At 38.3% G+C, this 26955-nt stretch overlaps 1 protein-coding gene, 1 long non-coding RNA gene, 1 other non-coding gene and 2 pseudogenes across 4 annotated transcripts; 3 read left to right on the top strand and 2 right to left on the bottom strand.

Annotated features, from left to right (window-relative positions):
• The first annotated feature begins 2408 nt into the window (after positions 1–2408).
• On the top strand, positions 2409–2515 carry LOC147945614 (small nucleolar RNA R71). The gene has a single exon (XR_015597880.1). It is a non-coding gene; the product is annotated as a small nucleolar RNA R71 (small nucleolar RNA).
• A 7017-nt stretch (positions 2516–9532) lies between these two features.
• On the top strand, positions 9533–13237 carry LOC104780203 (O-fucosyltransferase 27). The gene is made up of 10 exons (XM_010504700.3): positions 9533–10026; positions 10300–10384; positions 10582–10652; positions 10750–10838; positions 10935–11178; positions 11267–11379; positions 11475–11565; positions 11663–11791; positions 11858–12408; positions 12480–13237. The coding sequence occupies exons 1-10, from the start codon at positions 9829–9831 to the stop codon at positions 12952–12954; spliced, it is 2046 nt and encodes a 681-aa protein (XP_010503002.1). The 5' UTR covers positions 9533–9828; the 3' UTR covers positions 12955–13237.
• Positions 13238–15530: 2293 nt separating this feature from the next.
• LOC104780202 (uncharacterized) lies at positions 15531–17043 on the bottom strand. Its single transcript, XR_766665.2, has 2 exons — positions 16827–17043; positions 15531–16165 (listed from the first exon to the last, which is right to left on the bottom strand). It is a non-coding gene; the product is annotated as an uncharacterized LOC104780202 (long non-coding RNA).
• A 1712-nt stretch (positions 17044–18755) lies between these two features.
• On the top strand, positions 18756–20302 carry LOC147945613 (putative long-chain-alcohol O-fatty-acyltransferase 5 pseudogene; annotated as a pseudogene).
• A 3797-nt stretch (positions 20303–24099) lies between these two features.
• LOC104783720 (BAHD acyltransferase At5g47980 pseudogene) lies at positions 24100–25625 on the bottom strand (annotated as a pseudogene). Its single transcript, XR_015596664.1, has one exon. The product of XR_015596664.1 is annotated as a BAHD acyltransferase At5g47980 pseudogene (transcript).
• Positions 25626–26955: the final 1330 nt, after the last annotated feature.

Raw genomic sequence — 26955 nt, 5'->3', positions numbered from 1 at the left:
TAGATTCCTGAACACCAGAAAACTAAAAACAAAAATTAAAAACACAAAGATCCTAAAAATATTTACAATGATACCTTTGGGACTTCCTCCCAAGTGAGCTTGTTTAAAGTCTCTGAGCTTGACTTTGCATACTTCTTATGCTTTGGGAGGGTTAAGAGAGGCTCCAGAAACCCCTCTAGAATGTCATGTCTAGCCAGATACTCTTTAACAGTCTGTCCAGGTTCAGCAACAAATGAACTGCTCTTCTTCATTATCTCAAACCTCTTCCTTAATTTCCTTGGAGGAGAACTTCTCATTGTACCTTGGAGCTTCTTGATTTGCCCACTCACCTCCTTCACCATAGATGTTAACTCTTTCACTGAATCCCTTAGAATCTTAGTATTTTGGAGTTCATACACACTGTCAATCGTGGGAGGACTTGACTCTTGCAGTTGATGAGGTTTAGGAAGCAGGTCTTGACGCGTAGGGAGGGTAACGACTGCACTCGAGTTGGAGAATGGTCGAGTGACACTTTGATTTTTCTCTTTGGTTACCAAAACCTCAGTGTCTGCCTCATTCACACTCTCAAAGATGACAAACCCAGCTTTCTGATCCTTCTCTTCAATCACGAAGGTCTGCCCATCAATAGTTGGTTTCTTCTTAGAATCCTTGATATCAAACTTCATCTTGAAGTTTTTACCCAGATTGAGATCAATCATCCCCTTCTTGACATCAATGACTGCTCCAGCTGTAGCTAAGAAAGGTCTTCCCAGGATTAGTGGATCTTTAGGCTCTTCATCCATTTCGAGCACCACAAAGTCAGTAGGAATCTCAGCTTGTCCAATTTTGATGGGCATGTTCTCTAGTAGACCATGAGGAAGTCTAGTAGTCCTATCAGCCAATATTAAGTGGAGGTTGCATGACTTGTATTTGTTGAATCTTAGCTTCTGAGCTACAGAGAGTGGCATGAGGCTTACTGAAGCACCAAGGTCACATAGGCACTTTTTGAAGGCCAATGGACCTAGAGAACAATGCAAGGTGAAAGAACCAGGGTCCTCTAACTTCTTTGGGATAATCATCTTCTGCATAACAGCCTTGCATTCATGAATTACCCCACCTATGACATGCACTACCATCTCATCTTCCAGAGCCTTAGCTTGATCTCCTTTAGCTATCTCCTCCTTCTCTTTGGTCCTTTCTGTTACCAAATCAGTTAAAAACTTTTGATATTGAGGCACAAGTGCAAATGCATCAAGCAAAGGCATCCTAAGTTCAATCTCCTTGACTTGTTTTTCAAACAGATCTGTATACTTCTCAGTAAGATGCTTCTTAAACTTCATTGGAAATGGTAGAGATGGCTTGTATGGTGGAGGAATGAATCTCACAGGTTTATCCTTGGGAGCAGCGGGATCTTTAGTAGCTTCAGGATCAGATTGCTTGGCTGACTTAATTGGATCCTTAAGCACCTCGACAAGATCCTTTATCTGAACTTCATCTTGAAGAAAATCATCTCCATCTAAACTCTCATTATACTAAGTGAGCCGTACATCTACAACTTGGGTGGTGATGGCATGGATAGTAGCATAGTCTTTGGGCTTTTGAACTGCTTTTCCAGGTAGGTTGCCAAGTATTTGGGTAGAAATAGAAGCAGTCTTGCCTTCCATATACTTCATCTTGGAGATAAGAGCTTCAAACTTGACATTCAGATCATTGTATGAACACTTCATTCGCTGACTGAGTTCAGCAAGCTTCTTAGCAGTTTCCAGAGAATGACTAGCTTGACCTTGAAGAAGTTTTTGTATCATGTGCTTCATTTCTTTATCTGGAGCTTGAGTAGGTTGAACTTGTTGAGGTGAAAATCCTGGTGGTGGTCCGGAAGGAGCGTGATAACCTTGATGGAACTGTTGTTTAGGCATGAATCCTTGATTTTAAGCCACAAAAGGTTTTTGTTGGCCTTGTTGTTGTTGCTGAGGAGGGTACACTTGATCCTGTGGATTTGCAACATTGGTGCTCCGGTAAGACAAATTGGGGTTCGTCTGTAAGGGTTGTAACCCTTGTTGTATCCACCTTGATTCTGGACGTAGCTGATTTCTTAGGACTGCTCACCCTCCCCATCCTGAACATGAAAAGGGTCATCCTCAGAGACGAAATGGACGGTTCGCTGCTGACTGAGCAAGAGGCGGTCAAGCTTGTCATTGACATTCTTAAGGTCCCTCTTGTACTTCTCCTCATAACCAGACTCTCCTCCTCTAACTGTTTGGTCATAATCCTCGTTATAATTACCATCAGACATGACGAGGTTTTCAACGAGTTCCCATCCTTCATCGACGTCCTTGTTCAGGAAGTTGCCATTTGAAGCAGTGTCAAGCAGCATGCATATCTTTGGAAGTACACCATGGTAGAGAGTGCTCAGCAGGGACTCGTTGCTGAAACCATGGTGTGGACACTGGCTCTGGTAACCCTTGAAACGCTCCCAGGCTTCGTAGAATGATTATGAGTTCTTCTGAGTGAAACTGGAGATGTCATTCCTGAGACGTGCTGTTTTGGAGTTAGAGAAGAACTTGGCCAGGAAGGCTTTCTTGCAGTCGTCCCAAGTGGTGATGGATCCTTTGAGAATGTTTTTCTCCCATTGATGAGCTTTATCTCCCAAGGAGAATGGGAAGAGTCGCAACTTGTAACCATCCTCACTCACTCCATTGATCTTGGTGAGACTGCACAGACATTCGAACTCGTCCAGGTGATCGAGTGGATCCTCCATTGGCAATCCGTGAAACTTGTTCCCTTGGATCATGGAGATCAGACCACTTTTGATTTCGAAATTGTTATTCTGCACAGCCGGAGGGACGATTCCAGCACACTGAGTATGAGTGTTCGGCGCGTCTCCAACACCAATGTGTCGCGGTATCGGATTAGGTCTGTTAGGTTGTTCCATGGTGACTGGTGCGGGATGATCAGTAAGAGGACGAGCTTGTTGGGGTCTTTGTAACCGATTGATGTCGTCGATAGTAGGAAGGATATTCTTATGTCCTCTTGATCTGGTGTGCATGCAAGGTTGCAATCAATAGGTTCCTAAGATGCAAAACAAACAAGCAGACAACCAAAACAAGTCAGCACTCAGAATAACAAGTGTAACAGAACTTAATCTTGCAAAACTTGAAATCTTAAATGTAGCAAAACGAATCCCAAATGGCAACGGCGCCAAATTGATACTAGGATTTTTTGTGTCTCCTAGCAGGTTCAATTAACCTTATGTTTTGTAGTACTTAAGGTGTCAATCCAAATGGGATGTTGCTAGCAATCAAGATGCAATCAAGAAATCACAAGTCAAGCCAATATAAAAAGAGTGTTTGTCTAACAATCCTAGAATGATGAAAATGCAAAACGGAAATGAGTCACAATACTAGAGACGAAAATGTATGACAAGAAGTAAACAAGAGTAAAAACGAAAACGAGTCTAAGCACGAACAAAACCGCAAGATAAGAAACAGTCTCAAGAATGCAATAAAAACCAGGAAGAAAGAAGTCCTAAGGATGGGTGTAATTGATGTCGGTGGAGTCTCCTAGTCTACAGAGTGATTAACATGCCACAAGCAAACTATCCCTAGACAATGAACATCACGACTTAGCTAATCCAATCTCTTGGCTGAAGCTACTCATACTCAAACACTTCCAAACCTAGCTCTCGCTAGAGAAACATGGTTAAGCAGGCATGACGAACTAGTTCATTCACGTCAACAAACATCCTAGACAACTAATCTCTTAGGATAGGAACGTAAGTCTCTGGCACTAGTTGGTCAGACATTTTATCGAACACCTTTTAGGTGTGGAAGTGTCTAAGACCTAGTTCCAATTGATCAGAGAGAAACTAGTATTTCTAACTCTAGTCCATAAGGGTTTCATACGAATCAAGCTTAAACACCCTACATACTAATATCCTCCACCTAATCTATCCCATCCTCAAGAACTATCACACTACTCAGATCCGAAAATCATCATCAAGAAAGCAAACACAGAAAACATTGAATCAAGCATAGTAAGATAGATAAAAATAGGAATAACAACTTTTTCGAAGAAATCAAGTGCAAAAACTGAATAAACTCGGAGATGTCGGATTACAAGTCTCAGAGCGTGTTTTGGTGGCTAGGTCAAACTTTAACGAAAAGAACTAAAACGAGCTAAAAGATAAGATCTCGGCAAAGACTTAACAAAAAATATATATAGTAGTCCAACATGGAAAGCTCTAAAACTTAAAACGACAAGGTAAGGAGCGTCTTCCTGACATGTGTGATCGAGTCAGTGTGCGTCCAGTGGCTCGATTGGTATATGAAAGTGGCTTGAGTGGTGTGAGTAGGAGTGGCTCGAGCGTGGTTGGTGAAAGTGGCTCGAGCGTGGTCGGTGAAAGTGGCTCGAGCGTGGTCGGTGAAAATGGCTCGAGCTGGGTGTATACGCATCCACTAAAACGATGGTACCTCTTGAACCACACCTCCGATTGGCTTGAAATAAACGGCGTTGGAAATATGACTCAATTCCCTGCAACTTTGATGAAGACGTCAAAAGCTTAATCCCACTCGAGTGGAACGGCTCGAAGGGGGTGGCTCGAGAGACGGTTCCGGGAGTGTTGTGAGATTAGCTCGAGAGAGGGTTCTGGCAGTGTTGTGAGATTGGCTCAAGAGAGGGTTCCAGGAGTGTTGTGAGATTTGCTCAAGAGAGGGTTCTGGGAGTGTTGTGAGATTGGCTCGAGAGAGTATTCCCGGAGTGTTGTGAGATTGGCTCGAGAGAGGGTTCTGGGAGTGTTGTGAGATTGGCTCGAGAGAGGGTTCCCGGAGTGTTGTGAGATTGGCTCGAGTGATGCGTTCCCGACTGATGACTTGAGAATGACTCGAGTGATGCGTTCCCAACTGGTGACTTGAGAATGGCTCGAGTGATGCGTTCCCGTCTGGTGACTTGAGAATGGCTCGAGTGATGCGTCTGGAAGGTGTGGCTCGAGCGGCGTCTGGAAGGTTGGCTCGAATGGATGCGCTTCCAATGTCTCCTAGATACCTGAAATACTCTGAAATGCACAATGTATGCAAAGATGATGCAAGAGCTACCTAGACATGCAAAGTGTATAGAAAAGAATAGAAAATGATGCAAAACAATGAGTTATCTTAACTAAATGCATAATAAATATATGCTAAGGAGAGACAAAATATAGACATATCACCTACCCTGAAAATTGACAAAAATCTCATTAACCAAGGTATCTCCCCAGAAAAAGCCTCTAAACACATTTCTTCTCCAACCCATACCTCGTCCCCAATGGATTGCTCTTCCCCCCCCCCCCCCCAGCCGCCCCATTCTTTCGCTCATAACAATCCTTTTGATGTTTTAGCTTCTTTGTCCCTCCCAACACAAACCCTTCCCCATTCGCCTACCTTACCTCCTTCAAATTGCCCTTCATCTATCCTTATTGCTCTTCCTGAACAACCTTCTGAACTACCTATTGGATCACTATCTCCACCTGAAAAGGTGATCAAACAAATGAATCCTACCTCTCCTCTCTCTACTGTGGTGAATCTCCCATCTGAGGGAGAGGATCCCCTTCAGTCTTAACCCCTTATTTCTTTCTTAATGTACATACAACCATTTTTTTGGAACATTCGTGGTCTAAATAATCCGGATAAGCATCAGTCTTTTGCTTCTTGGCTTGCTATACATCAGCCTCTTTTTGGTGCTATTATTGAAACCCATATAAAGGAACCAAATTTGAACAGAGTTATGAGCCTTACCTGTCCTAGTTGGCACTTCGTCTCTAATCACATTTCTGCTGAAGATGGAAGGATATTAATCATTTGGAAGTCACATGCTACAATCATAGTTCTGCATCAGTCAGAGCATATGCTTACAACTGAAGTTACTATTCAAGGAAGCCATAGATTCTACTTTACAGCAATCTATGCACCTAACTTAAGTGAAGAACGTATTGACCTTTGGTGTCATCTCCTATGTCTTCAACAACGCTTTCAGTTGGACTCCCTCCCTTGGCTGTTAGGTGGTGATTTTAACCAAATCATTCATCCGGCAGAGCACTCCAATCCCAATGTCGACCATCTAACCTCCCCTATGCTTGAATTGCGTGATTGTCTCTTGCAACTGGAGTTATTCGATTTATGCTACCAAGGTCCTCGTTTCACATGGTCAAATCAAAACCCATTAAACCCTATTGCAAAGAAATTGGACAGACTGCTTGTAAACAATCATCGGCTTACCTCCTTTCCCAACATTGTTGCTTCTTTTTTAGCTCCAGAAAATTCTGACCATTCCCCTTGTCTTGTGAACCTAGCCGCTCCTCTGCCTTCTGCTGGCACTAAACCTTTTAAGTTCTTTAACTTCCTTACCACTCACCCCCTCTTTCATTCTACGGTTGAAACTTCATGGATCTTGGCTGGAAATTTACATCCTCTGGAACCAAGTTTGTCAGTTCTGAGTGCAAAACAGAAAACACTAAAACAAGAGTTAAAAACTCTTTCGAAAAAGAACTTTTCAGACATTCAAAACAGAGTAAGAGAGACTAACCTTTTGCTTCAATCTGTGCAGGTTCAAGCCATGGACTCTCCATCAAATGACTTGTTCCAAAAAGAAAGAGAGTTGCGTACTAAATGGGAATTTTTCCGCAAAGTTGAAGAAGCTTATTCTAGACAGAGGTCTCGCATTAACTGGTTGCATGAAGGAGACTTGAACACGACTTATTTCCATAGAATGACCCAGATTAGAAACGCCTTTAATGCTATCAGGTCATTCACCTCTTTGTTTGGCACTTTGATCGTAGATCCACTGGAGATGAGTAGAATGGCTGTCAACCATTTTCAGTCTCTTCTTGGCCCTGCCTTTATGCAACCCCTTCCCATATCCACTTCTTGGATTCAGAACCTCATAAGCTATCGGTGTCCTACAGAGCTGAAACAAACAATGGTCAAAATCCCTACAGTGGAAGAAATCAAGAATGTGTTGTTCAAACTGAAAGCAAATAAAGCTCCTGGAGCTGATGGCTTTACTTCAGCTTTCTACAAGGCAGCTTGGGGAATAGTGGGTTCAGAAATCACCTTCAGTATCTTGGCATTCTTCCAAACTGCTTTTCTTCCTTCAGCGGTTAATGCAACTATACTTGCCCTGGTCCCTAAATCCTCTAGTGCTTTCCTGGTCTCTGACTTAAGACCTATTTCTTGCTCAAATACCCTATATAAAGTAATATCTAAGCTGCTTGTCTCTAGAATCAAGCCTGCTCTTCCCAACTTAGTGCAAAAAAATCAAACTGCATTTATAAAAGGACGGCTGTTAGTAGAAAATACTCTTCTCGCTGTAGAGTTGGTTAATGGTTATCATAAAGCGACAGGTCCTAAGTGTATAACTATCAAGGTAAATATTGCTAAAGCTTTTGACACAGTTAGATGGGAATTTATTTTTAGTTGTCTAAGAGGAATAGAAGTCCCTGAACTCTACCTGCGGTGGCTTAAAGCATGCATCTGTACTCCTTCTTTCTCAGTGGGCTTTAATGGAAGTGTACATGGTTACTTTACGGGTTGTAGATGTCTGCGGCAGGGTGACCCGCTTTCACCTTATCTCTTTGTTCTGGTTATGAATTGTCTCTCAGTCATGTTGGATAAAGCTGCAGAGGAAGGAAAAATAAATTATCACCATAAATGCAAGAATCTAAAGCTTACGCACTTGTGTTTTGCTGATGACCTTTTGATTTTTGTTGATGGATCTGTGTCCTCTGTGCAAAATGTTCTCCTTGTTTTGAAGGAGTTTGAAGAAGCTTCAGGATTGGCGATCAGTCTCCCTAAAACAAGCTTCTTTACGTCAGGCCTCTCACAATTAGAAATCGATCAAATCAGAGTTGGTACAGGAATAAGTCATGGTCAGTTGCCAATTAGGTACCTAGGGGGGCCGCTATGCACAAAGAATCTTTCTCTTCTGGATTGTGCCCCTTTGATTCAGTCAGTAAAAGGCAAACTAAATGCTTGGTCAACAAAGACTCTCTCATTTGCAGGTAGACTCCAGCTACTATACACGGTCGTTGCAGGAATTTCTAACTTTTGGTGCTCTGCTCATGTGTTGCCAAAGAAATGCATTGAGATTCTAAATTCTCTTTGTGGAGCTTTCTACTGGAAGGGAACAACTGAGGGACATCACTCAGCGCGAGTAGCTTGGAGTACTATAGTCACAGCAAAAAAAGAAGGAGGATTAGGTGTATGTGACCTGCAAAAGTGGAATAAGGCTTGTATGATCAAGCTTATTTGGCTGCTCTTCTTTCGATCCGGCTGGGTCGCATGGTTTACATGAACTGTCCTCTCTGGAAATCTCAACAGTTCTGGACAAGAAAGTCAAACAATCAACACTCTTTGATAGCAAACAAGCTGTTAAAAATTAGGGATGAAGCTTACCCTTGGATTAAGATGAAGGTGGGGAATGGTAGAAACTGTCGGTTTTGGAGCGATCATTGGAGTAAGCTGGGGAGAATGTCGACCTACATACAAGGTGAGGGACCTTTAGGATTTCCTCGAGGAACTGTAATTTCCGATCTATGGAGACGAGGGTGAATTATCAAATTGAGCTAACTGCTCTTCAGCTTTCGGAGGAGCTGAGACTCATACATCTGGTGGATTAATGACCAACTTAAAGATAGTCACACTATTGGGAAAAAAATTTTGGCTTTAAGCGAAACTTTACCTAAGGTTCCATGGCATAAGATAGTATGGTTCTCAGGAGGAATCCCCAAACACAATTTCCTTATCTGGCTTTTTGTGTTGAATAGGTGCCCAACGCGTGATAGACTACTCCACTGGGGATTGCAAGTTGATCCATTGTGTTTATTGTGTGCAACTGCAGAGGAGAGTCGCGATCACCTCTTCTTTGCTTGTCCGTTCAGCTGGTCGGTCTGGAGCCAGATATCTCGGCGTTGCTCCTTCTCTTTGCAGTCCTCTTGGTCTGAAAAGATACACAACCTCATCCACTTTAGGGGTTCCTGTGAAGCAAAGAAACTCCTCCTCATTGCTTGGCAGGCCACGATCTACTCTCTCTGGACTGAGAGAAACCACCGGCTACATCGAAACTGTTTTAAACAACCAGATCACCTTCTTCGTCAGATTGATTTGTTGGTGAGGGACAAAGCTTTAAGTTTACGCAACTCCAATTCGACGCTCTCAACAAATTTACTACTCCTTTGGTTTGCTGGATCCGAGGGATGAGATGATTGAGTAGGAGCAACCCTATTTTTTTTGACGATCTACTCTGTGCGATTTTCCCCGATGGTGTTTGGCTCCAATCATTGATGGCAGCACAAGGCGGTTTGATTTGGATTAATATCCCAACCGACAAATTGGTTCAATCCTAACTGTAGTCCAACTTTGGTTCCCTTCTAACTTAATGGATTTCGTAATTGCTAATGTCTAGTTAAATTTATGCTTGTTGGGCTATTTAGCTCTGTAAAATATTTGATTTCATGCTTTAATTTGAATGCCCTTTAAAAAAAAAAAAATCTGGTTTTAAAGAAAAAAAATTATCGTCCGAGTCCAAGAGCTGTAAAAAGTGAGAATCACGCGCGATCGAGGCGCCTAGGATAAACACCGAAGCGAAAAAAAAAAAGTAAATTCAATGAGAGCAGAGAGAGAGAGACCAAACAACCCATTGTCCGATCAACACCGATCTACTTCTCCAGACATGTTCTCACACGTGTCTCTTCCACTCTCTCTTCCGATTTAAACTTTTCTTTTCTATACACACATTAGTCTCTGTGATGTCCTCCGTTAGTAAAAAGAACTAAGTGAGAACTCGATTCACTTCACTTCACTTTACTTTACATCTGGAGGGATGAAGGGAGAAGGCAAAGTGTTCTTGAAGTCGCGCATGAAATGGATTGGTCTTCTTGGTCTTGTCTTGTCTGTTTTCTCTCTTCTTGTCCATTTTCTTCTCGCTGGATTCACAGATGACTCAGTCTCCGATTACTCTATCCCTGTTACTATCTTCTCTTGGAGGCCTGTCTTTGACAATCCCAGATTCGCTCGACATGTAAAAAATCTCACCTTTATGTTTAGTGGATCTCCATTGTTGAATCATAAAGAAATTTTTATTTTAATTTGCTCAAGTGGGCCATTGTTCTTTTCTTCTGGGTATCTATAGAATCGTTTCTTCTTTCCTTAAACAAAAAAGATTTAATGCTTTTTAAGTTGTAGTTTTGCAATCATGACTCTCTTCCTTTCTTAGTTTAATTATTTATCAAATTGGTTTTTTTTAGTACTGTTAGCTTTTGATGATCTTACAACTTATGTATGTATGTTGCAGACGCCTTTGTATAGAAGACTTTGGGGACCAACAAGGCATGTAGATACATTACTTCCTGATGCTACTCCCAGAGATTTTCATTCAGGTTATTTTCTTATTTACAATTCAATTCATGTCTTTTTCCCTACATTATCGGATCTGGAACAATATCTTAAGTTGGAATTATAGCTGACCTTGTTGTGTTTTTGATTAGTTCAATAAGATTGGTGTTCTGTATTACTTATGTTTATTTCTTTTTTTTTTGTATTTGGTTTGTGATTTGGTGGGGACAAATGGTAACAGATCCTCCGGCAAGGACAAATGGTTTTGTTTTTGTTAGAATACAAGGTGGTTTCCATGAGATTAGAAACTCGGTAAGAAAGAAAAAGTCAGGATTATATTGACATTTTCAATCAAGTGTGTGTGACAGACACTTCTCATGGCATTTTTACTTTTGGTCATTTTTCTTAGATTCCTGATGTTGTAGCCGTTTCTCGGCTTCTTAACGCTACTCTGGTGATTCCTGAGATTCAATCAACAACTAGCAGTAAAGGAATTAGGTGCAGAGACTTAATTGGTTTTAAAACTTTTACTTTGGTGCTTTTGATTTGGTTCTTTGCTCTTATTTCATCTATTCGTTGTTGCTTTACGAGCAGTTCCCAATTCAAGAGCTTTGCGTATTTGTATAATGAAGAGCACTTCATGGCTTCACTTGCAAAAGATGTTAGAGTTGTGAAAACTCTTCCCAAGAATCTCAAATGGGCTAGAAGAAAGAAACAAATCCCTTCATTTAAAGTCTCTTACGGATCTTCGCCTTATTACTACTTACACCATGTTCTACCTGTTCTCATTAAGCACTCGGTCGTTGAACTAGTTGTCCCTCACGGTGGATGCTTACAAGTAGTGAAAAATTTCCCCCTATTTGCTAACAATCATTTCTCTAAAGTATTGATCATTGACTATATTCTTACTCTTTCTCTTCATGTAGGCTATACTTCCAAGTGATCTTGAAGAATATCAGAGGTTACGGTGTAGGGTTGCGTTCCACGCGTTACAGTTTCGAAAAGAAGTTCAAGAACTTTCCACTAAAGTATTGCAAAGGTTAGTCTCTTCAGGACCAATGTGCATTGTTTGTTGAATGTTTTTTTCTTTTCCTTTAACGCTATTGTGACTATTTTTACGTGTAATGTCCACAGGCTGAAACCTTTGGGACGACCTTTTATAGCCTATGATCCAGGGATGACAAGAGAAGCTTTGGCCTATCATGGCTGCGCTGAACTGTTCCAGGTATTTTAAAGTTTATAGTATTGTCAAGTTAGGGAAAGAAGCTGTTTCATAGTGTATTATGATTAATGTGTTTATTGCATTTTGGAGCTACTCAAAGGATGTTCATACCGAGCTGATTCAACATAAACGAGCTTGGATGATAAAACGTGGGATTGTCAAAGGGAAGCTCTCTATAGACTCAGCTGAGCAACGCCTAGCGGGCTTATGCCCTCTGATGCCAGAAGAGGTAAGCAAAGAGTATAAATATATACAGATTTTAACTCGAAGTTAAATGCTTTGGATTCTGTCTCAGGTTGGTATTCTTCTACGAGCTTATGGATACTCATGGGACACAATCATATATGTCGCTGGGGGAGAGGTTTTTGGTGGGCAGAGAACACTAATTCCATTACATGGCATGTTTGAGAATGTCGTTGACCGAACTTCTCTTAGTACTAGCTGGGAGCTTGCTAAGATGTATGGTCGTGAGGCGAAACATAAAGATAGTAAGACAATGGCACCACCTTCGGTCGAGGAAGAAACGAAACATGATGCACTGAAGAGCACAAGACAGAGGCCTCAACCGCTTCCACCTCCACCTGCAAGACCAAAGTACTACAACATTGAAGGTTGGTGGGGTTGGGTAGCAGAGAGTGACAATGAGCCCGAAAGCACGGTTATTGAGTTGAGAACTAATGCTCACAAGTTGTTGTGGGAAGCGGTTGATTATGTTGTTAGCGTGGAAGCAGATGTATTTATCTCGGGATTTGATCGTGATGGGAAAGGACATCCGAGTTTTGCTAGTTTAGTGTTGGGTCACCGGCTTTATCAGTCTGCTTCTTCTAAGACTTTTAGACCAGACAGGTAATACTGTAATGAATGTATCATCTTTGTTTATAGGAGAATAGTAATCTTGATATTTCTCATACTTGTAGGAAACAAATTGCAATGCTATTGGTAGAGATCCGAGACCATATGTACGAGGCAAATCACACTTGGATAACATCAGTTAGGAAGCTTCTCAAGAGAAGCATACTCGAGGGTCTACTCGAATCTTCCAAGAGATCAAAAGCCTTTAGTTTTCTTTCGCATCCTGTACCTGAATGTTCTTGCATTACACGGACCCATCCTGTTTCAAACGCCTCACTGATTGAAGCAGATCTTGGGGTTACACACCGCTGTCCGCAATGGATGGATGGCGTTGTAAGGCAAAGATCAAAGGATAATAAGAATGCAGAGAAAGAAGAGGATCTTGATGAAGAGGACTCATCTTCTTCAGGATTGTTCTTTGGTCACAAGGAAAGTGGAGGGAACAGTAATAGTAACAATGAGACTGTAAATTCTGAAGCTAACAACAAGGAAGAAGGACAGCTTGAAGATCAAGAAGAGCTTGAGGGCGGCGAAAGATAAGCTCTGAGTCATCAAAAAGAGAACTGGATTTTGATTGAAGATGCAATAGCTTATATAGACAATGAGTAAGTCGCCGGTAGATCTAACTAGGAAGCTCACTTCTTGGGTTGTGGTATTTTTCACCTTTTTTCTCAAAAATAGTTTATTGCCTGGTTATTAGGTTGTGTATTAGAAATTTTTCTTTTCTTTTTTTTCCCGTGATCAATTTTGCAACAGTTTAGTAGTTTTTAAGAACATAATTCTATCGAACTAAATATTTAAGTAATATCATCTTAGAGGCAAATTAAATGACTCGTCTCTTTTCCTAGTATTGCTAGGTTTTTATGTTATAGCTTAGTGATTAGCATTGGAGATAGAAGATAGTAGAGGACTTGCTCAGGTTAGCCGAATACTCTTCATGTTATTTGGGTGGGTAACAAATTAGAATCTAGCTTTTATTAGCCGTCTATTGAATGAGAGCAGCAATGAACATAAACTGATTACGAAAAATTTGAAATTTATATTTTTAAGAACATGAACAAAAATGCTTATTTCTATCATTTTTGGTTGATTTTTATTTTCTATTTTACTTCTATGTTTCAATAAAGAAAAACTGATCTTTCATATTTTAAACTTAGTTGCGATAAGTAGTCGTTGGGGGTTTCGCAGGAACAGTCATATCCGTCAGATTTGTTAACACTAATTCAGATCACTTCCAACCGTATCGAGAAACTTGCCTCAATACTCCATTTGACCTTCCAAAAAACTACTCCTTTTGTTTCATATTAAAAGTCATTTTAGATTTAAGATTTTGTTTCAAAATAAATGTTATTTTGTATTTTTAGTGTAGATGTTTGGTTAATTTTCCAATTTTATCTTTATTACTTTTATTTATTGACCAACAGAAAAAAATTGTATAATATATTAATAAGAGATAAAATAGAAAATTTAATAATTTTCTGAATGTGTGACAAAATCATAAACAACACTTAATATGAAATAGAGTGAGTATATGTTTTGTTTGGCGAGAAAATTGAAAGGCGTTGTAATACCTGAACTCAGTATCCGGAGCTGGTCAACGGATTGACTTCTTGGTCCGGTCCAAATCACTCTTTAATAGCAAAACCACCAACTAACCATGAAAAATGAACTCTTGACTTAACCAACCTCTAAAAGAAAGAGGAGTGAGCACCCATTGATACCACATGTCAAGACACACCAACCCCATGCATTACAAAGTCTCTACACCCAAATACGTTTCGATAATCACAAAGTCTAAATCTAAGACCAGCAACAATCACTGTGTCTTAATTCTTGTGACACACAAACATAAGCACACATCACACAAATAGAACTGCATCCCATGATACCACGTGTCAAGACACGCCAACTCCATGTATTACCGGATTCATCATGCTTTCGCACTTCTTCCTACACAGTTTACTCTTGCATCCGGATCCTTCGTGCCACTTGCACTTCTTCCACACACTTCACACTCGTTGGCTCGTTAGCCAATCATGATCTACCCGCATTTCGCGCCCGTAGACCATCACACAACTACAAGGATCTCTCCTTGCATGACTCTCTGCGGCTCACTGCATCTACATGCCCTTGGCACCTATCTCCTCCCACACAAGAACTTATTTTACCACAACAAAACATGCATTTACGCAATCACACCATCTTCAATCAACACGCACAAAATATCCATTTTAGTTCAATATCTAACTCAAAGATACTAATTCTCTTTCTTATACTTTATAAAAAAAATATATTTATATACTTGTAAATATTAATACACTCAACAAACAAATACGGTTATTCACAATATATGCAACTCGTAGGTATACTCAGTTTAACCCTAGACAAAGCAACTATCCAAACACATCTGAATATGTAGAAGACACCAACTAGTCATCATCTTGGCCACACGAATAGCATCCTTGGTTTAGCACTTGCAACAATGGAAATCTAAGCCAACGATCTTAATCGGTTTAGATTAATCGATCAAAGATTATATTCCAATAATAATCTATGATTTAATCTAAACTAGTAAAAAATACATGTATAGTCACCAATATATTTGTGGCTGAGCCTAAATATTCGTGGCTATAAGGCTAAAAAATCACGAATAGTCACCAAAAAAAAATCGTAGATATAGCTTCGTAACTAAATTGTTGGCGTTGCTTTTTCGTGGCTTCGGAGTCAGGAATTTGTCACTAATCATTTGTGGCTAAATTTAGCTACGTAAAGATCACCATTATTTTGTGGCTAAATTTAACTACGTAATGATCACGGTTATTCGTGGCTACCTATAGCTATGAAACTATCACTTTTAATTTGTGGCATACTATAGCTACGAACTGGTCAAAGTCCTTAGTGACTATATTAGCCACCCTTTTATCACCATCTAATTCGTGATAATATAGCCACGAATTTAAGGAGTAACAATTTAGTAGCTCTACTATTAAGCCATGATTTTGGTTGGTGGCATTATTGTAACAAATCTATAAAAATAATTTGTTTAGTGACTGATTATTTGCCCAAAAAAAAAAATAATAATATTAATTACTAAAAACAAAAAACCTGTAACGAAATGCCAAAATCACAAAACATGAAATTCAAATAACGATATTTACATTACTATAATTAGTTTGATAAAAAAGACTTACTAAATAACATTAAGTAGTCTTATCTTACATTTTACCAAAAGACTTGCTAAATAAAAGTCTATCCGTTAGAAAGTTCAACAAAAAAGCTTAACCATCATTGACCGAAACTTAAATACCTAATGATGCACACCAAGCATCTAAGTTGCCTTGGTGTGAAGCTGGAGCAGGAGCTGGTATTGTAGAAGCTGGAGCAGGAGCAGCTATTGTAGAAGCTGGAGCATGAGCAGGAGCAGCTATTGTAGAAGCTGGAGCATGAGCAGCAGCAGAGGGTTAAGTGCTTGTCGTGATTCAACCAGCTCTTTCATAACTGTTCCCATGTTAGTATTCAAATCTGCAACATTGGTGTTGAGCGTCTTGAAGTTTGTCTCCAAACTAACCATAAAGCTCCATTGAGTTTCCTCGGGTGGAGGTGTGGCTGGGATTCTCCTACAGGAGCACTCAGCAATGCATCGAGAGTTTGCTGGATGTAGTTGTTGGCGTGTGAAGATGCTGCGCTTGTAGAACGTGTGGCTCCTGGCGGTATGGCACATGGTGGCATCCAATCCATCTACGTTGCAGCTCTGCAGTTAGAAGATAAACAAAAACAAAAATTAGGTTATGTTAATAACAAGTCAAGTAAACAAATCCACAAAGTTGAGAGTTAAGTTTAAACATAGAACAAAGCCAAGTTTCGAATCCACATATACAAATCCTAACCATCAAAAACATGTTCTTAAGACTAGCAAATAGCAACACATAACAAACAAATGACAACACTTAAAGCAAAAGCTAAGTGTCTTGAAGAGATAAACCAGCAAAAGAACAATATCTAAACACCATAATTAGAGCAGTAAACAAGAATAAAAAAATCACACATATCGAACGCTTCCTCAGCAAACAAGAACAATATGAACAAAGCTATGGTTGGAAGAGATAAACGATCAAACAGGAATTAAAAAAAAAAAACAAAATCGAACACTTATGTTTAAAATTCAAAATCAAACATATCTAAACATCATCTTAGTTGAAAACATGCTCAAATCAAAACATTAAAGAATAATATGAACAAATAAAATCCTAGATCGAAAACCCTAAACAGAAACAAAATTAAAAGATCTAAACAACTTTAGAGAAAAATAGAAATAGAGCATGAAGACAAAGAGAGAAAGAGACAGAACTAGTAATTAGGGAGCAGAAGAAGAAGAAGAAGCATAAGAAGAAGAAGAAGAAGAAGACGGATACCTACTGGACCTGACTCGGAGGACCGTGGCCGACGGTGGCCGGAGAGACTCATCGCAGTGCGTCAAGGAAGAAATCGAGCGGAGCTACTTTCAGATTCGGGAAAGCAGAGGATAATCAGATAAAAAGAGGCGATAAGAAGAGGCATTAGGTTTTTCTGATTTTTTTCTCGAAGTGGTTATATGAACGATGAAGGGGAAAAGCTTTTACTAATACCCTTAAAATTACTATTTAGCCAAATTTTCATTTAACCGCAAAATTAGATTAATTTTGGTGGAATTGTCGGAAATTATTTGGTGGGTATGGTGGGAAATTATTTGGGTTAGTCCCCCCAATCTAAAAAAAATTGGTTTAAGAAAATTATTTTATTTTATTGAATTTTGGTAACAATTGTATGATTAGTAATATTAATTTCTATATGATTTAGCAACACTAATTTCCTGATAAAATAATATATAATAAACATAATAAATTCATTCTTTAGATAAATATTATATATATAAAGAAAAGAACTCATAATATATATCAATATTAGTGCTATTATATGGCTTATCAAAATTAATTTATATGATTTAGCAATATTCATTATTATGATTAGAAAATTAAATATAACAAAACATAATATATATAGATATAATGATATATTGCAATGTGATATTACATATTATAATGAGATATTACATAATTAAAACATGAGAATTTATAAAATATAATCAAACATAATTCATAAATAAAAAACTTATTCGGAACCGTAATCGGAATTTGAATCCGAGTCATCACACGAATCGTCTAACTCTCTTCAGTTATATATTCGTCATTAGGAGAAGACACTGGTAAAATATGAAAATCCACTTCTAACTCTTCCTGTGCTTTTTCTTATTTATAATTATTTTCAGTTGACATTTTGTGAGTCCTTATTTTTTATTAGGAAGAATTAATTTTTACTTTAATAATTTTAAGCACACTTAATTTTAAATTAAAATAGAAAACATAAAATTGGTTTAAAAAATATAGGTAAATAACCAAAAGGTAACCAAGGTACCGTTCAAGTTTCGAAATACTAAATCTACACTAAACTCCAAAACCCCATTAATCAAAATTAAAACTTAAGCATACAATAAACCCCCATTACAAGCTAAAATTTAAGGTTCATCACACTTAAATTTGTCTCCTTATTAAATTAGAACATAAAACAAACATAGTTATTGGTTGGCTTGTAATAAGACTTTCCAAAAAGAATAGTATAAATTTGTTTTTGTCTTTGTGAGTTTGTTTGGTCATATGGATATTTTTAACCAAGTTGTGATGGGATAGTGACCTTAAAAATTAGTTTAACTTTCTGCCTAAATTTTCCCATATTTTGAAATATTTATCTTACGAGTTATGTCTATGAGCAATCCAATTAGTTTGAAATATTGAACTGTGTGCAGGTACTATCATAATAATTGGAGTTTGTACCAATCAGCAACTACAAACCACACAAATGGATGAGACGAACTTTGTGGACGATTTCTACAAACTTGGAATCAATATTTACTTGGCTTGTTTCACCATGCACCTTGTAATTCCATTAAGGAGTAAGGACACTCTCTTCTTCCTCATGCAATTACAGAAATATTGACACACATGATTGTTGACGGCCGGCAATTTCAACATTTGACAGTTCGACACCATTACTACTAGTCTACCACACAATTTGACGTAGCATTACTACTACATGTATCATGTATGGTTGAGAATTTATAGCATTTATGGTATATGTACGGATACTCATCAGCCAATGGAGACAAATTCTTGTTATTTTTTTGGTATGGTTGAGAAATCACAACGTTTAACTCAAGGCAACAAGAACGTTACTTGATATTTATAAAACTTCTTTATATTTAGTTCAATTCCTACCTACTCTATGTACTCGATTCTTCAAATATTTAAGTCAAGAGCTTGATAAAAGTCTTGATTACTAGTAAAAAATGACATTAAAGAAAATCAGCCAAGTCACAACTTAAGTTATTGCCCAAAGTTCAACAGCAAACCACAAAAGATCTGAGAGATGGAGGAAGAACTCAAGAACTTGATAAAAGTCTTGGTTTTTACAATCATCTCCATATCTTATTGTTACTATTTGCCACCTAGAATCAAATCAGGACTTCCTCGGTTCCTCTCTGTTTCCCCCATCCTTGCTCTGTTTCTTGTTCTTCCTCTGTTTTTCTCCACTGTGCATCTCTCTTTCTTCACAGCCTTTTTTTCTCACATGGCTCGCAAATTTCAAACCCATTCTTTTCTCCTTTGATAAAGATCCACTAGTCCCAGTTCCCGCAAGTCTCTCTCGGTTTCTCTGCTTTACTTGCTTCCCAGTCAAAACCCAACAAAACCCTAAACCTCAAACTCATCTACCCATATTGGCTTTTGCCGTTAAAGTTGCTATCTTTGGTGTGCTATTAAATTTGTATGATTACAAACAAACTCTGCCTCATGTTCTGCTATTACGACTCTATTTTTTTACATATGTACCTAGAGATTGAGATTATTCGTACATTACTCAGTTTTTGTTTATATATCTCTTGGGTGTGACTTGGAGCCACAGTCTAATAAACCATAATTAGCTACGTCTCTACAAGACTTCTGGGGTCGTCGATGGAATACTGTTGTGCCAACTATTCTTAAACCAGCCGTTTACAAACCAATGCGGCAAGTCTCTGAACGGCGAATGAGCTCAGATTGGGCTCTGTATTCTGGGATCTTGGTGACGTTCACCGTCTTCGGTTTGGTTCACGACTCGCTCTTCTTCTACTTAACTCGTGAGATGCCCACAGGAGAAGTTACTATGTTCTTCATGTTACGAGGCGTTTTCCTTGCGGCGGAATTGGCTGTGAAGAAGAAGACTATTACTATTACTCCTGCACCGACTTAATCGTTGTCGGGCTAGTTGGATTTGATGGCTTATTCGGTGGGATAGCCACGAAAGTGTCACGAATTAAATTCGTGGCAACCTCTGAGTCACACTTTAGCTACGAATTAGTTAGTCCCTACATAGCCATCGGACTTTTATGGTGATGGGATAGATAATTCGTTGGAGTAGCCACGAGCGAGCCACGATTATAATTTGTGGCACTCAGTTAGTCACGATGTAGCTACGCTATATTTCGTGGTTATATACTTTTCCGCGTTTTAGTAGGATATGATGGATAATTCGGTAGAATAACCACGAAGATTGCGGAATATTCTTATTGGTTTCGCATAGACACAGTTTTGCCACGAAGTTTATTGTATCTATTTAGCCACAAATGTTTATGTGGCTATTCGGTGACAACGGTTGTCACGTAATTATTTCGTGGCTAAATTGTCACGAAGTTGCTACGAATTTCTTTGGTAACTTTTTCGTGACAAAAAAAAAATTTAGTCACGATTGTGTGTGACAAAAACATGGCTATACTTTTTTTCTTTACTAGTATAATAACCAAATCCGATTTAATTACAAAGATATTTTCCAAATAAATTAATTAGATTTAGTTTAATAATACCATCAGACCAGCAATCTGATAATTCATAACTAGGCATGTCAATTAGGGCTAGCGCCCGCGGGCTGGCTCGGCCCGGTCCTGAAAAACATCGGGCTCGGGCTTAAATATATATGTCCAAAAAAAATCGGACTTTTCGGCTCAGTCCGTTTGGGCAATAGGGTTTTTCGAGCTTAGCCCGACCGGGCTCGGACCAGCCCGAAAAACCCTTAAATAAAAAAATTTGTACCTTTTTGTTAATATTTTTGTTTGATTGCAATATTTGATTAATAATTTATTGTAAATAAAGTTCTAAACTCCAATCCTAGTTTTCATATTTACTTAATTACCATACTTAATACTTTAAAAATTTTTATCTATGATGTTTTATATGAATTATATATTGGTTTGTTTGGTTAAAGTATTGAAATTTTATTTAGCTTTAAACTTTTTCTATTAAATTAAGTTGGTTGTAGTGAATATAGATGAGTTATTAAATTTTTGATTGATTTGTTTTATAGTACACCTTCAAACACTACTTTTTAAGGCTTCTAAGTTTAATTTTTTGATCGGTAAGATAAGCCCGAAAAGGCCGAAAAACCCTATAGCCCTGTTAAGGTCAGGCTCAGGCTTTGAAATATAGGCTCGGAAATATTTCGGGCCGGGCCGGGCCAAGCTCAAACATATGCGGACTTTACGGATTTCTAGCCGAGCTGGGCCGGGCGAGCCCGATTGACACCCCTATTCATAACACCACAAGTCAATCCACCATCACATGCTCCCGGTTTAATACCAATTCCTAAACCAGACACACTAATCGATTCACCACAAGATTAAATTAACCAACGTGACCGTCGTCTAACACACGTAACCATGCACGACACCATATACGTTCGAATGTTCGATAATCAAGCTTTCGATTCTGGACTTAAATCTCCTGGTTTAGTTGGTTAAGTACTGGTTAGCAATAAACGAACAACACAACAAAAACAACACGAGACGTAACGCTTCGTCGTTTACCTCTCGCGGTAATTACTCTACCCGTCTACGGACTACAGCGGATCAACCTCACGGTGGTTAGGTCCTCATGCCACAACAATATAGAACAACACAAAGCGACAAATCAGACAAAGCCAGTAACTCCCTGCACAAGGAGTCAAGGAGATCTAGGTTACCTTACCTTTAACGGTTTAAACGATGACTACGACTACTCCAGTAACACTCCCTTCGTCGTTTTGCAAGTTATTTGTCCCTGATGGGCTGCAATTTTCAAAAAAGCCCACAATTGAATTTGAGGATGTTACAGGCGTCATGGTGGAAAACTCCATACCAGCTAACTCGTACGTAGTATTGAGAAAGTGATCCGAACTCGTGTGGTCTCTACCCTCTATCATAATTGACCACGTGTACAATTGCTTCTAAAAGAAGATTTCATTCTCGTGGTGTTGTTTAATTTAAAGAGATGTGTAAAAAAGTTATACATAAACTAATACACTCGCTATTTACGATTAGAAAGAACCCTCTCTTCTAACTATAGCTATATATTTCATTCATAATATTTAAAGTAAAATACAAAGAGCTGGTAAGGAAAACAATTTTTTCATAAACTTAAGCTGGCGAGTACATGAACACTATCGGAAACTAAGACTAATTAAGGTAAACTAAGGAGAAATAACCCGCACAAACAAATTATACAACATATATTTATTACTTTCCGGAACAGAACTCAGAGATCCAAAAAAAAAAAATTAAAACTTATGAAAATTAAAACAAATCCAAGACAAGAAAAAACAACACAAACGGGTTAAAATGCAAGATTCTCCTTCACCACAAATTAGAACTGAATTAAAGCGCCATGCGACACTTTATGTTGCTTCAAAGCAAAGCTACCAGAGGCGGTGAGACATAACCAAAGCCTAAAGACAGTTCAGGAAGAATGACTCTTGAAAACAGGAAAGAGATCTCAATCTGCACTGTTGATGATTCTTCATCAGAGGTAGTGAAAGAGCAGTTGGAGACTGCTTCCGCCATGAAACAGCAAAATCTGAAGCAAAATTTGATGGAGAAAACTAGAGCCAAGAATCTGAACCAAAGGTTAAAAAAATCTAAAGTTAAAAATTTTAGATCTGAAAATCTAGCTCTGATGTCGTTAGAAGAAAAAAGAGATGGATGTGCTGATAAAAAAAGAAACAAAGGCAAACTAAAGAGAGAAACCTGACTACGGTGATGAAGAAGCCACCGAAGACGGTTAACCTAGGCGGCGGCGAGTTTTTTGGCTAGAGAGAAGGGAGAGGGGTTTTTTAGGGTTTCTAAAAGAGAGGATTTCACGTTTTTTCACTTATCATCGAAAAACACTATTATTTATCATTTTGATGTCATAGTATTTTTAGGGTTTTTTTTCTTTATTACACTCATTCTTTTTTTTTTTATACTAGTCAATGTAAATTTTTGATCTAAAAATTTTCAATTAGATAAAAATCTAACTTTTTTTCCTCTGCTATTTGATATGCATTTTTTTGATTATCTCAAGTACATTACAAACAGTTTTACATGTACAACTGATAAAGTGTACATAAGTATAGAAATATCATATTTTTATTTGTAAAGCTCAATGTGTGTACATATGTATAGACTTATAATTTTGATTTTTTTTTGTAAGAAAGCCCGAAAAAACACCTGTACCCCTGGTAGGGTCAGGCCGGGCTTTGAAATATAGGCTTGAAAATATTTTGGGATGGGCCGAGCCTACCTCAAATATATGCGTGGTTTGCGAGTTTTGGGCCGAGCCGGGCCGGGCAAGCCCAATTGACATTCCTAGCTTATTAAGAGTACATAAGCTTGTTTGTACAAATTCTCTTTTGTAATGTTACACCATTACTCTCTACCTCACTTTGTCATTTATTTCATAACCCTTCTATTACAGATATAGTAATCACTATCTATGTATCTAATTATCATTAATAAATATATTAAAAATCCTATTCAATTTTGAAAATGTATTAGTTTGCAATTTTCCGATAATTTAAATTATGTTCCTAACTTTGTAACTTCTTGTCTATGATAATCTTGTAAATAATTGCTCATGTTATTGATAAATGAGTTTAACATTTAAAAAAAATAATCAGTTCATAATAATTGATTAAACTGCTATAATATATATTTTTATGATGGTTAGACAAACAATCTTAACAATATAAATTTTTTTTTGATATATTTAAAATTATTTATTGTGACACCCCGGTTTGCGCAGAGATTTAAATTTTTTGATTTGACCATATATGTCACCAAAGTGTACTTATCTTATCGATCAAGAGTTGTAATGCCCCAACCGCCACCTCTTGGTGGCCCCATGTCCACTCCCAGTCAATGGGCACACCTTCCTTAATAGGCCTCACATGCTCTCACTAGGCCCATGAGCCCATCCATATCCGATGGTCGGTTTGCTATGTCCCGGAGGCTTTAAGGACTTGTTTACCGTCCCTACAAATCACCACATGATCTTTCCCTGTCTTTTGTCCTCAGTACAGTTCTGACAATCACTTTCTTCTTCTCTCAGTCATCGTAAATAATGTGTCCATAAGCCCATTAAACTTAAGTGGACGTATAAGGTCAATATACATATTTCGTTGTTACTTTTGGTTTGGTCGTATAAGCCCAATAGGTCGTTTTTTTAGTCGCTTAGTATTCAACACAAATTAGAGGAATAGAGAATTAGATTTGAGACTGCTTACGTGGCTTCTTGATAATGTTTTTCATTTGGCTGAGGTGGACATTCTAAGAGGACTTAAAATGTCCATTTTATTAGTAGTAATTTTATTATATAATTACTGTATAACATATTAAAAATATATATATCATAATTATTATTAGACCATGACACTAGGATTCACGGAAGCAAAGGCGAGGAGTTCTGGGTTCTGCTCGAAACACATCATGTTCTCTTCAGGTAATGTTACCAACGCTTCAATTCCTTTTCCGTCCTTAGAATCGATCAACATAGTTACGTTTTCTAATGTTGGAGCCACATTGCCGGCGACCCAAACCGGGGATCCCCATCCAAAACTAGCCTGATAAAGAGGTAATTTGCACCAACTACTCAGGGTGTAGGGTTGGTGAGTCTCATAGCTCAACATCGAATAATTACTGAGCATCAGATTTGCTATTTTAGAACCCATCATCAAAGACGTCGACCCACCCTCGTCTTGGATTACAACTCGTAAATCCTCTTTCTTTTTTCGCAAGTCTCTAACGGCCTCTTCAATTTTAACTTGCTCTTCTCCACTAACACTCAAGACCGCAGAAGAGAACATGACATTTCCTATTAGGCTTTCTGGCAGAAGGGAAGGTATCTTAGGACGCAAGTTAGAGGGCAGAATCAAAACCTTCGTGACAGAAGTATTTGTGTTTGACGATGCAGCTGCAACGAAGGCTTTCCAGAGAAGCGCAGTGACGCTCTCCACCCGAGTAGGTCGGGCTACGACGTCTGCACTAGCAGCTTTGGTCCTAAGTTCTTCCAACTTGGATGCACCGAATACAAATCTCTTTGTTATTCTGCTTATCTTGTTGGCATGTTCGTCTACCGGAAGCTTAAAGAACGGATTTGCTGGTGGGTAAAAATTTGCTGCCGCAAACTCGGGACCAGCCACTGATTCACCTTCTCCACGAGCCATAGCAGCCCAGGACCGAATGAAAGTCGAGATGGAGGCTGCATCCGCGATTTTGTGGCTGATGCAAATTCCTATGGCCATGCCACCACATGAAAAATAAGTCGCCTTCACAAGCAGCAAAGGCCATGTACTTGCAGCCTCATAAGGGTTATCGATGACGTCAACAGGAAGTAACTGTTGGATTGCTTTAAAATCCGGACATCTCAGGACATCAGAGAGAGGACAGCTATTGACACGAGCGTCGACGAAAATAGCGCCTTCATCGTTACAATCGATGGTGACGCCGTTGATTCTGCCGGCAAGAGGGTAGAATTTGGTCAAGGTTTCGGACAGAGAAGTCTTGAGTTTGTTGGAACTGTGTTCTGGAGAAATCAATTCATCTTTGGTGTAGAAGAGAAAGGCCGCTGTGTAAACTGGAGGGAGGATGTGATCATAAATAGAGAGTTGGAGGGTTCGGAGATCATTTGGAGTTGTGGAAGATGGCTTTATGATTTCTTTAGAGATTGTTTCAACCTTCATCATCTCCATATCGATTCTTCTTTCTTTTGTTTGTTTACAAATATATGGTTCTCTGCCTCTCTTAACACTTAGAGATGTACTCCTTTTATAGAGGTGGTTTACTAATAGGTAAAATTATTTAAGCATCACTGACTTTTCGAAAAGACTCTTTAACTTTTTTTCTTTTTCTTTAGGGATTTCTTTATTAGGACTAAAAAATATGGTATGAACTCTTTTGAGATTGTTTTGTCTTAATTTTTCTTATATTATTTAAGCAAAATAATAATTAAATTATCATGTATTTAAAATATCTGTATTTGAAGTAAAGTCCATATTTAATTAAAAATCCAACTTTATTTGATTTGGTGAACCATTTCTTCTCAGTTTAATCACCAAGATATCATATACATTACTCAAATTTGGAAACAAAGAAAAAATAATTAATTTTCATAATTACTATTTATTTTTATTAGATTACATGGTATGAAAAGTAAAAGAAATTTGCTAAATGACAGAAAAAAGTGGAGTATTAAAACATGAGGCCATTTGTTAAATTCATTATTCTAGTTATTCTAACAGACAAAACAAAATTGAGTTCGTTTCATTAATGGCTATTAATTGTGAGTAGATACACTATATAAAATATAAGCATATATTAATTCTAGTTAACTATGTCCACTTTTATTTAATTTAATGAATTATTATTTTAAATTTAATCAAAAATAAATAGTTTGCAGAACTCTAGTTTTACAACAGAGGAAACAAATCGATTTCTTTTCATAAATGAATATTTACTGTTATCAGATTACATTGTATTAAATATATTTTTTGTAATATGGGAAAATCTACTTAAATTAAAAGAACAGATAAAGTGGACATGACAGAGCAAAAAGTGGACTCTTGGTCAGAGCAAGTCGCTTAATCAATTACCAGCCATAAATTGGGCATATGGCAACGTAGAGGTTTAGTCTAGTTTACATTTATGAATGATACGTTTGCCATGTAAAAATTTTCCTTATCTAACTTAATATTAAAGGCGTACGAAGAGTGTGTAGGGGAAGACACCCAAAGTGAAGATCAAGAAAAACTTATGTTTTCGAATTCTAGAATTCTAGTAACAACCGTGGAGATTACGACAGTTTCCGAGGAAGAATTAGAGGAAGTTATAACAGAGAAGGTTTTAACCGATGAGGCTATGGACGCAGTAATTTTGAAGATTTCAACCGATGAGGCTATGGATGCAGTGTTTTTGGTAGAAGCAGAGGAAGCTATGCCGACGGTTCCAGTAAAGGTAGAAGTCGAGGGTGTTTTAATGGCCAGAACCGTGGAGAAGAAGCTAATGATCAACACCAAAATCAAAAGCAGAAAAAGGATATGTTCAAGATCATATGTTGGCGCTGTGATAAACCAGGTCACTATGCATCAATGTGTCCAGACAAACCAATACAACACCAAGAAACGAACTTAAAC

The sequence above is a fragment of the Camelina sativa genome, chromosome 4 (assembly GCF_030686135.1).
Source record: "Camelina sativa cultivar CO46 ecotype springtype chromosome 4, ASM3068613v1".
Taxonomy (NCBI): domain Eukaryota; kingdom Viridiplantae; phylum Streptophyta; class Magnoliopsida; order Brassicales; family Brassicaceae; genus Camelina; species Camelina sativa.
The sequence above is the reverse complement of the archived record's forward strand: the minus strand, read 5'-3'. Positions and strand labels throughout refer to the sequence as shown.